The 13382-nt window shown below is 40.4% G+C and overlaps 1 protein-coding gene across 1 annotated transcript; it reads right to left on the reverse strand.

Moving 5' to 3' along the window:
- Positions 1 to 666: 666 nt before the first annotated feature.
- On the reverse strand, positions 667 to 13312 carry LOC137255606 (uncharacterized). Its single transcript, XM_067793045.1, has 11 exons — positions 13035 to 13312; positions 11149 to 11258; positions 9325 to 9471; positions 8834 to 8986; positions 7159 to 7259; positions 6305 to 6428; positions 5537 to 5638; positions 3681 to 3749; positions 2286 to 2426; positions 1772 to 1847; positions 667 to 834 (listed from the first exon to the last, which is right to left on the reverse strand). Exons 1-11 carry the CDS (start codon positions 13075 to 13077, stop codon positions 743 to 745), a joined length of 1158 nt encoding a protein of 385 aa, XP_067649146.1. The 5' UTR covers positions 13078 to 13312; the 3' UTR covers positions 667 to 742.
- Between the last annotated feature and the right edge of the window lie 70 nt (positions 13313 to 13382).

Here is a 13382-nt window from a genome sequence, read left to right on the forward strand (position 1 = left end):
AATATCCAACAAAGAATTGGTGTTTATGCATATCTTCAATACCCTCTTCCTACACAGAATGAACATCTGGGTTAGATTTGATCTTCAGCAACCCATAACTTTTGCAAGGGGTTACGTGACCTGGTCATAGATGTCACTGTGTAGAATGATGCTTAGCATCTCAGCCATGGGACTGTGGCTTTATTCGTAAGTAATATCCAGCTTTTGTATATCAAATATTGCTGAGTAGGAAGTTACACAACAAAAAACAAAATAACAACACAATCCTTTTTATGTTGTGTTGTCTTTTAATGGTTTTAACATATAACTGCTGATAATGCTTAACATTTTATACAGAACTTCATCTTAACATCAGCATCGTTATACAAATTGGTGTCAAACACACCAATAATAGAATCAGGTGGGCCAAAAACATTTAAAAGTCATGCGAAGTATCATTCTCTTCCTACAGAGGTTACATGTACTATCTTCCTATGAACCTCTGTTCTAATACAGTTATACATCTGGCAGATCCAGAAGGGGGTTCAAGGGGTTTAAAATCACCAATCAACAGTTCAGCTTATGAAACAAAAGCCAACAAGATAATCAAGATAATCAAGTGCAACAATAAAGTATGCACATAAAAAAACACATATGGGCCACATACAAGCACACACAGAGGAAAGATTCACTTTGGTTGTATTTTATTATAATGACTGCTTCCACCACATTTCTGACAAATGGAATAAACTGGCATTGAACTCTAGTGTTCCATAGCTTCGTCGTCAGTGCTGTCTGGTTCAATGTCCTTGTCACCATTTTGGGCATCATCCTCATCGTCATCACCACCTTCACCTATACAAGGAAAAATATGGATTCAAGGTCTGGTGATGTGTTCATAGATTTATACCTCACAGGTCTTGGTGCCAGATTCATTCCTCACATTTGGTGTCATTGTTGAATTCTGTTTCAACCCTAGTAGTACTGACACGTACACTGGACCAATCAAGCATTATTGACACAAAACCATTTGGGTACCCACTCGATTTGCAAACTTTGATCTCAACTAGAAAAATGACCAACAGAACCTAACTCCAGAACTAAGCTTGGCCCTGATATGGTGACTTGAAAGTCAACTCTACAAAACCAGCTACAGATACTTTCCAGATCTCCATGTTGAACAGTATAGTGTCGAGTAAAAGCTCTGATTTTGATGCAACTGGTGAAAAACACACCGACACTTCCCTCAAATTGCCATGTTAAGATCAATTACATGAATGATAATTTCAATTACAGATCTATGTCAAAATCAAAGTCTAGAGAATCTATAAACTTCCCATGAACCTCAACTCCCATATTGTCCAATCACGTTACAAGACTGACATCACCTTGCTAAGCAGCATTTTCCCCCTCGGCACCTTGTCCCATACATTTGGCACCCTACCTGTCTCTTAATACAAATTTCAACACTTGGTGGTTACAGGTTCTGTTTTATGATGAAATTAAGTGAAATAAGTCTGCTGTTTGAACCTTTGAGAATCATGTGCATGAATAATGTGACATAACACTTGGATATCTGTCACTAATAACATAAAATGTTTATAAAATAGTTGACTTAACTGTGCTAGAGTCATGATTGATTGAAGGAACATTTCTCAATCTGTCTTAAACAGATGTGACTAAAACTGACAATAAGATCCAGTTTCAAGACAAGAAAAACACTTTACCAAGTTAGGCAACTGTCAGGTGGAAGAAAGCTGAGCCATCATTTTGGCAATATATTGTAGCTCACCTGGTCCAATCTCTTCCAGTAAATCTGTGATATGCTTCAACAGATCAGCGTCCTCATACTTCACCTTAACATACACCTGTAACCATGGTAACAATGGTGTGAGTGGGTGAATGATGAGTTACAGCAACAACAAGACCATCACACAGCAGCAGTAGTCTAGATTTATTTGTGTCAGGCTACGTGAAATAAATCAAAAGCCAAACCTCTTTAAAACATTTATTCTCAAACAACACCAGTGAGTGAGTGAGTGAGTTTAGTTTTACACATCTTCAACATTATTTCAGCAATATCGCATCTGGGGAACCCACAAAATGGGCTCACAGATCCAACCCACGTCGGGAATCGAACATAAGTGTTTGGTGTGATGATCAAATGCTTTAACCACTAGGCTACCCCACCACCTGTCAATAGTATTAGAGTGATATACACTGTGTTCCCCAGAATTGTGAAAGGATCTGTGAGCTACCTAGTTCTTATTAAGACTTATCCAGCCATGTAGGGCATGCTCGCTCACCTTGTTGGCCTTGTGGAGATAGTACCTAGCATTCTCCCTGAAGTCCTGTCCCTGCAGGTAGTTGGCCCACCCCAGCATGTACCACACTGGGGGCACCTCGTCATCCTCGTCCAGTAGCGACTCCAATAGTTCACAGGCCAGCTATGAGGCAATTGTGGGAGAGTAAGAGAGAGAGAGAGAGTGAGAGAGTTTAGCTTTACACCGTTCAGCACAGTTCAGCAATACTAGAGCTATATGGCTGGACCAGAAAATCCAGTGATCAACAGCATGAGCATTGATCTGTGCATACAAGGTGCATGAAAATGTAAAAATAACCAAATCCATGCTTTGTTTTCTCAAATACATGTCAGTCAACAACAAGCCTGTGATAACCTGAATGCGGATTGAGTGAGTGAGTGTGGTTTTATGCAGTTTTTAGCAAAATTCCAGCAAAATCAAAGTAGGGTCACCAGAAATGGTCTTAACACAGTGTACCCATGGTTGAAATCTAACCCTGATCATCAGTGTGATGAGTGGACATTAAACCATTGGGCTACATACTGCCCAGACCTGATTGTGGAGTTTTCAAGTCACTACAAATATTTGTGATACAATCTCCATCACTCTGAACTAATACGCACAATACTGAATAGTGTATCATTATCAAACTCAAAAGCAAAACATCGGACAGCACGTGGTTACCCTGTTTTTAACTGTTGTATCACAAACAAGATCCTTCGCAAACTCATTCTACATATTTCACTTGAGAAACTTAACCTATCCTGTGTTACGTCAGTAACTACTAAAGCACACTGTTAACAATCTCACTGTCAACCACCCATCCATGACGTCAATGGTAACAGCACTAGCATGGGTACTCGTTAGGAGGATATATTATTCCTTGGATGATTAGCTGAGTGTTTTGTACATGCCAGGTATATGACACTGGTCATGTCAGATCTTAATACTAGTGTTTTATATCTCCACCAGAAATTAACACCCTGGGCCTCCTTTCACAAAGCACTAAGGTTAACCTTGTAAAGGTTGTTTCTTGAAAGGAGTCCCTTGACAACAGTTCTTCTAAATTCACACTAGCTTAAAAATATGTGTCCTTTCAAGCAAGTAAAATCCTGTGATAATTTAGACATTAGCCATTGTGGCCCATTGTGATTTTGATAGTGACATCACTTCCATTGTGACAGTGACATCACTTCCACTGTGACATCACTTCCATTGTGACAGTGACATCACTTCCATTGTGACATCACTTCCATTGTCACAGTGACATCACTTCCACTGTGACATCACTTCCAAAGCTAAGGCAGCAACCATGACCATGTAATTTAAAAAACACAACTGATGTATAAAATCCTGTATGAAGAGTTTGTACGTGGTTTGTTCACATGAATGGCCTACCTCAAACTCCTCCACCTCAATCAGAATCTTCCCAGCTGCTACTCTAGCATCAAATGTCAGTGAAACAGTCTGGAAATAGGAGTTGATATTAGCCAATCAAACAAGAGTCATCAGCAGATGACATATCTCCCCAACCCCCACATATTTGAAAAGACAAATCTCTGACAGTTACTTCTGCCAAGATCTTTTGAAAGGTATGAAATGGTTTTCGAGTTGTGCTCCAGAAACAAAGTCAGCGACATGTTCATGGAACCAAGAAAATAATACATCACAAAAAACTGTAAATAGCAAAAGGCACACTTTGGGGTCTGCCACACATATATACCAAGTGACACTCACAGATATTAAGAAGTTTTTGAGTTCTGCACGGGAAAAGGAACACACCTCTCACTTTTGAGACTAAGTACGAAACGTATCCATAGAAACGGAGAAAATAATAAATCAGAAAAACATGTAAATAGCAAAAGGAAATCATACAAAAAAATTGACAGGTCCGAAACTTTAAAACAACATATGCAAGAACACCTTCTACCTCTTCCAGAGAACCTCTGCATGGTTTCTGTTGCCAAGTATAATCGGTTAGATAATTCAAAAAATGAAAATGAGTTGTGATTGGTTCGCTCAACTGCTCCATTTTGAGACTAAGTCCAAACTGTTTCCATGGAAACTGAGAAAATAACAAATCACAAAAACCTGTACATAGCAAAAGGCACCACTTTGGGGTCTGCCACACATATCTACCAAGTTACACTGACAGATATTAAGAAGTTTTTGAGTTCTGCTTTGGAAACAGAACACACTTCTCACTTTTTGAGAAAAAATATGAATCGTTTCCATGGAAACCAAAAAAATATGAAATGACAAAAACTGTAACTAGTAAAAGGCACCATTGCAGCTTCTGATTGGTATATCTACCAAGTTTTGCAGAAAAATAGTGAACTGTTTTTGAGTTATGCTCCAGAAACGAAGCACATACCTTCATTTTGAGACTAAGTCTGAAACATTTCCATGGAAACAGAGAAAATAAGAAATCACAAAAACCTGTAAATACCAAAAGGCACCACTTTGGGGCCTGCGACACATACCTACAAAGTTTTGCAGAAAAATATTGAACGGTTTTTGAGTTCTGCTCCGGAAACAAAGCCCACCCCACCATTAGACTAACATCAAAATGTTCCATGGAAAAACAAAAAAAATAAAAATGCCCAAACTCTGTAAGTACCAAAATGCACAACTATAGGTTGAGATTATAATATCTATCAAGGTTGGTCTAAAAATATTGAATGGTTTCTGAGTTATGCTCCAGAAACAATATGCTCACGGACGGACAGACAGATGAGACATCGACTATATCCCCCTGCATTACATGGTGGGGGGATAAAAACAGCATTCTACAGCCCAAATTCAAACATGGAGAGTGCAATTCCACAATACATTTTGAAAAACATACATGTAAAATTTGAAATATAAACAAACCTAAGTTGTTGAACATGTCATACATGGCTGAGACTGAATGGCAGTACTTCCTCTGGGCAATGGAACATTACATCTGGGCCCAGATTTTCGAAGCTCTCTTAGCAGTAAGATAGTAGTAAATGACATACATCAACATTAACTTACGACTATCTTAGTGCTAAGAGAGCTTTGAAAATCTAGGCCCTGTTTTACATGTTTACACCCCTGAATTAATGATTTTCAAAGAGTCAGTCATGAATGTCATTCATGTTGAGGCATCATGGTCAGAAAACACATCACACCTTTCTAGATATGTCATGCAACGATGCCAATGGTCAGATATACAGTGTTGAAGTTCAGGCAGGGTTTTCATCACATTCCTTTTCATTTCTAAGCCTCACCTCTACTGGGTCAAACTCTTCATCCGGGACATCTCCTTTATCCACTGCTTGCACCTTCGGTAACCATAGTGACACACTCTTCTTTATATCTTCTCTGGCTTCCTACTCACAAGAGAATAATTCTTAAAATGTTGATACCAGCTGTGCAAAATGGATTAGTTTGAATGGTGTCTCTTGCCTAACACATCTGCATTAGTTTCCTATCCAACATACAAATGTATAAACTTTAGTCAATTCAGTAAGAAGCTAACTTTGAAAATGTGTCTGTTTTATTCAATATTTAGCAACTGATTTCTTAAAGCAAATTCATGGAAAAACTTCATTCCAAAATATAGTCTGATAAAACATCAACTCCTGTTCTAACTGGCAAACAAGGATATGTTGAATGCAGAGAACATGTTTACAAGATGTAGGTGGTGCATGGCAATGAGGAAACCCATTTGGTATGTGAAAGGGAGAGCAGACGTAGGCTAGTGAATGTGCAGTGCATAATACATTCTCAGACCTGAAAGGTGGCGTACAATGTTATAAACCAGGGTCCCGTTTGCTGCCATTGGGCAACACTCATACATGGTAATATGTGTCAGTTGTCAGGTTGGTGTTCAACTTGTCCTTGTTTGCCTGTACACAATTATTGGTTTCAAATACAACAAGAGAATGATTAACACAGCTGACACACAAACATACTGACGTTTGTGGGCATTTAAAACATCTACTACACAGGTGTTACATGAACCTTATTCATAGATAACGTAACCATACACTGACCTCTTTCATGTCTTTAGACAACATGAAGCTGGCCCTGAGCTGATATGCTTCAGGGTTTTCTCCATCTGTCTCGATAGCCTTCTCCACATTCTCTTGACACTTATTTTCAGCATCGTCATCAAAACTGAAACAAACTTAAACACTTTTTAAGTGGATACATGAAAACCTTTCCCGAAAGAACAATGAAATAAATTAGCTAAGGTTTCTTTGTTGTACTCAGCAATATTCAAGCTTTGTGGCGATAGTCTGTATACTTGAAATCTGGATCAGACAATTCAGTGATCAACATCATGAGCACTGATCTATGCAATTGGGATATGATAATGTGTGTCAACCAAATCAGCAAGCCTAAACACCTCATCCCATTAGATGCCTCTCACGAGAAGCATGGATTGCTGAAGAACAATTCAAACCCCGATCTTTCATTTTGAGGCATCATCGTCTTTCCCTAAATCATAAGATAACATTATATGTCAAGCATTAATAAGACACATAAAAATCCATTCTAAGGGATTGGTTCCCAAATGCACAGAGCATTGGTCATGCTGTTCACCACTAGATTGCCGGGTCCAGACTCGATTAATTACAGACCGCTGCTGGAACATAGATGAGTGTGGTGCAAGACTAAATTCACTCTCACCATACCAAGGGACAGGCACAAAAGTATTTTTAAATAAGACTATGGAAAAAATAAATGGGTCTATGATGAAAGATTAGAGTACAATATTCCACACCTTTCTCTACAGCACCCTCATACTCCCAGCTAGGATCTTTGACATTAATGATCCGGGAACCTATTTTCTGGCCTGGACCATAGGAAGGTGAAGGAGTTTTTTCACAGGATATGTACACACCACGAGTCTGTCATGTATATCTCTGCAATGGAGCAGAAGGCGTTGGAGATGTCTCTGTCGGTGATGGGTGCGTCATCAGCTCCACGGCACGCTGCTGCAACCTGATGACAACACGAGACAGTTGTGAATAGATGTTTGAGGATCTTTGGCTGGTCGCCGTTACTGTTAAATTTAAATGAGATACTGAACAAGAATGAGTGTGTGATCTAGTTTTACACCGCACTCAGCAATATTCCAGCTATATTGTGGCGGTCTGTAAATAATCAAGTCTGAACCAAACAATCCAGTGATCGACAGCATGAGCACCAATCTGCGCAATTGGGAACCGATGACGTCTCAACCAAGTCAGCGAGCCTGGCCACCCAATTCTGTTAGTTGCCTCTGACGACAAGCATAGTCGCCTTTATGCTAAAGGCCTATTCTACCCCGTACCTTCATGGGTCCTATCAATGTGGTGCTGGGTGTGACATCAGTCGATAGACCTCATCACCGGCACTAACCTCACTAGCGACCAACAATGTGGTGCTGGGTTCGATATCAGTCGATAGACCTTGTCACCAGCACTATCCTCACTCGTGACCAGAAATGTGGTGCTGGGTGTGACATCAGTCGATAGACCTCGTCACCAGCACTATCCTACCTGGTGACCAGTAATGTGGTGCTGGGTATGACATCAGTCAATAGACCTCACCACCAGCACTATCCTACCTTGTGACCAGAAATGTGGTGCTGGGTGTGACATCAGTCGATAGACCTTGTCACCAGCACTATCCTCACTCGTGACCAGAAATGTGGTGCTGGGTGTGACATCAGTCGATAGACCTCGTCACCAGCACTATCCTACCTGGTGACCAGTAATGTGGTGCTGGGTGTGACATCAGTCAATAGACCTCACCACCAGCACTATCCTACCTTGTGACCAGAAATGTGGTGCTGGGTGTGACATCAGTCGATAGACCTTGTCACCAGCACTATCCTCACTGGCGACCAACAATGTGGTGCTGGGTGTGACATCAGTCGATAGACCTTGTCACCAGCACTATCCATCCTGGTGACCAACAATGTGGTGCTGGGTGTGACATTAGTCGACAGACCTCGTCACCAACACTAACCTCATTGGCGACCAACAATGTGGTGCTGGGTGTGACATCAGTCGATAGACCTTGTCACCAGCACTATCCTACCTGGTGACCAGAAATGTGGTGCTGCGGTGTGACATCAGTCGAGAGACCTCGTCATCAGCACTATCCTCACTGGCGACCAACAATGTGGTGCTGGGTGTGACATCAGTCGATAGACCTTGTCACCAGCACTATCCATCCTGGTGACCAACAATGTGGTGCTGGGTGTGACATTAGTCGATAGACCTCGTCACCAGCACTATCCTACCTGGTGACCAGAAATGTGGTGCTGGGTGTGACATCAGTCGATAGACCTCGTCACCAGCACTATCCTTCCTGGCGACCAGCAGTGTGGTGCTGGATGTGACGTTAGATGATCCATCTGCACACCATGACTGACCACTAGATCCACACAAATGAGACGTGGAAACTAAAGAGACACAAATGAGAAATGGAGCGTGGCTAAAGCTTGACCACAAAGTATCTATAGTGACTGGACTGTAAGTGTCTATTCAGAGAGAGGCAATGCATGCACCATGAACTGACAATCTCACCTCCTTAGCCTCCCTCTCTCCCTTCTCCTTGATCATCAGGTCAATGCCCTTCTGGAAGCACTGCACAGCCATAGCTCCCTCCATTAGCTGGCCCAGGTACATGTACTTGGTGTGACCCTCCTCCGGACTGACCTCCACTGCCCGCCCAAAACACTGGAACATGGATGGGAGTGAACGCTTCACAACAGGTGCTTGCAGTATTGCAAGTTAATGCAACAGACATATAAGGTGATGACTGACCCTCTTCCAGAATTAGTGTAAGCACAGAATCACAATAGGTGGGTGAGTGAGTGAGTGAGTGAGTGAGTGAGTGAGTGAGTCTGGAGAGTAGAATGAGTGAGTGGGTGTGTAGCTGAGTGAGTGAGGGGTGGATGAGTGAGAGGGTTCATTTTCCCAAATGCCATTTTGAACAGAATATAAACTAGGCCAAGGTGGCTATTGTCAAATGTGTCACCAAGTACAGATGACACCACGACTATCTCAGTACATACCTGTTTGGCGCCATCAGTGTTGCCAACCTCCAGTAGCAGCGTCCCGACTGTCTCCAAGGCACGGATGTGATCTGGTTCTAGCTCCAAAGCTCGTTGGCAGAACTTCTGGGCCATTTCAAACTCAAACCTGTCGATGCAGTCTTCTGCCTGTCAATTGATATTAGTGAGTGAATGAGTATATTTTGACAGCATTTTAGCAATATTCCAGCAATATCATGGTGAGGGACACAAGAAATGGGCTTTACATCTTTTATCCAGATGGGGAACTGAACCCGGATCTTTGGCATAAGGAACCAACGCCTTAATATCATGTTGATTGCTGAACACCTGCACTGTGACACTAGGGCTATTAACACTGTTTCTTCTTTTATTAATGATCTAACTTATCTAGGTAGTGAAATCAGATCAGGTTTACACATGCATAATCAAAAGAACTGCAGTAAAATTTAGCCTAACAACCTTTTTCTAAATTAAAATGAAGCTGGCACATGGCCACGGTTATAAAGGTGGATATCACTGTTGTAATGACATAATCATGATAATGGCATTAAGGCATTACTGAAACTTATGAACATAAAAACTGACAAATTGACTAACAAGTTGACAGGGATGTAGAAAAAGTCCAAATACTTTTGAAAATAATTTTGATCAAGTAACAATATGTTATCACTGAGTCTGCTACTGGCTGGGTTATGGTATCATTTGCAATGTATTTATTGTAACAATGATGATCATGAGACAGATTACAATAACAGTGACTGAATCACGGCAGTATCAATAATTTATTAGTAATACTTTTGTGTCTGGACTGCAATTTCATAGATGCCTGAAAATACAAAGTACGAGTCCTCAAAAGGACTGGTGGTAAATCCCTGTCTACTGTTTGGGAAGAGGGAGGGTCACTCATAGTCTGATTACACCCTTGCAACTATCCTGCAACAGCCTTTTTCAATTGCTATGTGACAGGAACCATCAATAAATAGAGAATCCCACCCAGGTGTCAACTGGGGATATCAAATATATCAACACGAGTTGATGAAGGTACAAATATCTGAGGCTTGCTGAGGATATTTTTACCTTTATCCACAAGTGCTGACATAACTGATATCAGTAGACACAAGGGTGAGATTCTATTTATCATCGCAAATCATTCTTCATTAGTTTCATTAGAAGTTTTCAATGAAATTTAACATCTCTGGAAACACTACTGCCAATAGTTTTGCAGTGCAGCGATGTCACAGTATTGTGACATCATCAACTTTATGACAACATAGCACTGTCTGGGCTTTGTACAAAATCTAATGTCAAAATGAGATCTCCTAATAGATACAAGTGATATCTCCTGTGGAACACAGTTTTGGATGACAGAACCTTTAACATGTTTAACATGTCTACGTTTGTCCATGATACTTCTTCACTGTTTGTTCTATCAAAGATTCAACTGAATTCAGTCAGAGGCTGATATTTGTTTCAAATAATTCATAAAAACTTTAAATTTTCAACATAATTCCATTTATTTTCTCAAGTTGTCTGCCAAGAGCAGATAGTTGAAATCAGAGATAATTCCCTACAAAATATGATAGTACTGTTCACCTAAATGTTATATTTGGTATTATACTAGTATTTTTGTTGGGTGGAATCCAATCCCAAACCCTCACAGTCAAGCACCTGATAGCCAGCAACAGTGACCTAGCCTACTCAGCCACCAGATCAGACACAACTAGTACTAGAATCTGTACATTACTGAGACAGTGTAAAGGCACAACATAACATTTGTTAAATTTGAAAACTTTCTAAATGGCATTGTGCATTCATGAAGTTCACCTTGTCCAGAAGCTGATCAACAGAATAGTTCTGTTTTCCCTTCAGTTTTGATCTGTTTTCATCTTGTTTCGCTTCCCGAGCTGCCTCCCTCAGAGCCCTTTTCCTCTCCACTGCAATTTAACATCACGATGGTCATACAACTCAGGCAGATCCCAATAGGTCAAATAATGGATAACATACTACATCAAATTCCAAGTAGTCTTCAAGCATGGAAATTCTCACCATTATTATCTTGGCAATACAACAGTGGGGGATTTGAAAGTGTTTGAAAGAGTTATGCCTCTGGATGCTTGAAATACTGTACAATGACTGAAAATGAAATAGTGCTCAATTTACAAATTCAAATTCGCAAATAACTTCCAGTAAGGGTTACCTGAAAAGGGTACCTAACCCCAATAACACTGTGAAGCATTTGATCGGCATGTTTTACAAAACCTTACATGGAAACTGCTAAACGAACATGTGATATATTACTGAAAACCTAATCATCAGCATTTTGGTAGACGATAAGCCAACAGGTGATAGCTACTTCCTGTTTACTTCACATGAAGAAACAATGGGTAATGTTCATTTCTACTTAAACTTATAAACAATGTCTGGATGTGAAAAATATATGCATCAAACTGGGGGTTCAAAAAGCCCGACGCCTGCAGTCGGCAAATGATGTAAGCCTGAAATCTGAGACCATGATACCTGTTTATTCATGACTGTCAAGTAACCACCACGCTTGGGGATTTTACAGGACACTTTAATTACCCTATGCTGTGTTTGCACCATATCGAGTTGGTTCCACAGTGACTTAATTAATAACGGTAAAGCACTTCAGATAGTACTGTGGGGCACGCCACATCACTAACAAGAGATAATAGGTCATCTCGCATACACCTTATATCTCGAACTGCTTGTAGTAAATGTCCAACATCCCTTTCACTACATGTTTTGATGGCCAAAGAGATTAATGTGATAAGCATTTATGAAACATCAAATTTCTAAATGCTGAATAGAAAGTCTTCAGCAAAGAGATGTTAACATCAGATAAGCGTACAGCCCTAGCCCCACACCACATGATGTCAGGGGAGTAGGGGGAGAGAAGCATTTTCCCAGACTGCCTGAAATATGAAACCCTGAACGATACATTTCCCCATTCAAAGGCTGATTTCTGTTGATACCCACCTCCTCTGGGCCAACTGACTGACACAGTGGGAAACTCAAATCTGCATTAAAAATGGGAAATATATCAAAATGTATGTATTGTAGAACTCTCGACAGCCATAAGTTTTGCTGCGAGAGTCTTCATAACATACTTTTTTATACTATGATGAATATTAGCCTTAACCTGTAAGTAAGCTTTGTGATATTTCAAGGAATGTATTTGAATACTGCATTGCACTGCATGGAAAGACAGCTTTGACAAGGCTAGGGGGCTAGCCAATCTTAGTTCGTTGCATGCCTGGGCAGGAACACAACGTTTAGCTGGCTGAACTAACCCCATCTGAGTATAGGTTAGAATAAGAGTTGGGGTGAGCAAAAAATAGTCATAAGAAACGAAACATGACTGACAAGAGAGACACACTGTGACACAGACAGATGGAGACAGTGCCAAATATTATAAGGTGGTAATGTTACACAAAAACCGGCAGTATGCGGAAAATGATGAAGACGACGATGATGATGATGATGACGACGACGACGATGGGCGAGCAACTACTGATAATGAAGGAAGCAAATGAGTAAAACTATGCTGAAATTGGTATGGACAGTGCACGATTTTCGAGGGTATGGCAATTAACTCGGCAATGTGTCTGACAGAGCTCTTATCCTAAAATCCAAGATAGACATGTGTCAGTCATAAAGATGATCATTATAGGAGAAATGTATGTATTTACCAAGGGATGAACCTGGTTTTTTCTTGAATTTATTCTTTGGCATCTTTAATATCCAGTTAGAACCTCTTTCCCAAGTGAGAACACATGGACGTGACACATTGAATGTTCCCTAAAACTATTTACAAATGGGTTTTCCTCTAGAAATTGTTTTCCTAAAAAACACCTTTATCATGTATATAAATTCACATATAATTCGAATTGGTTAAATCTGTGAATCTTGTGCCATATCATGAGATCTCGACTATGTTTTTTGTTCACAAAATTTGCTTCGGGAGTCTAAATGAAGTATGTTACAGGTTATAGCGACATATGGATTAAGGGGAAGTTACTCAGGTATGGTGTCATCTC

Source organism: Haliotis asinina, chromosome 11 (genome assembly GCF_037392515.1).
Source record: "Haliotis asinina isolate JCU_RB_2024 chromosome 11, JCU_Hal_asi_v2, whole genome shotgun sequence".
Classification (NCBI taxonomy): Eukaryota; Metazoa; Mollusca; class Gastropoda; order Lepetellida; family Haliotidae; genus Haliotis; species Haliotis asinina.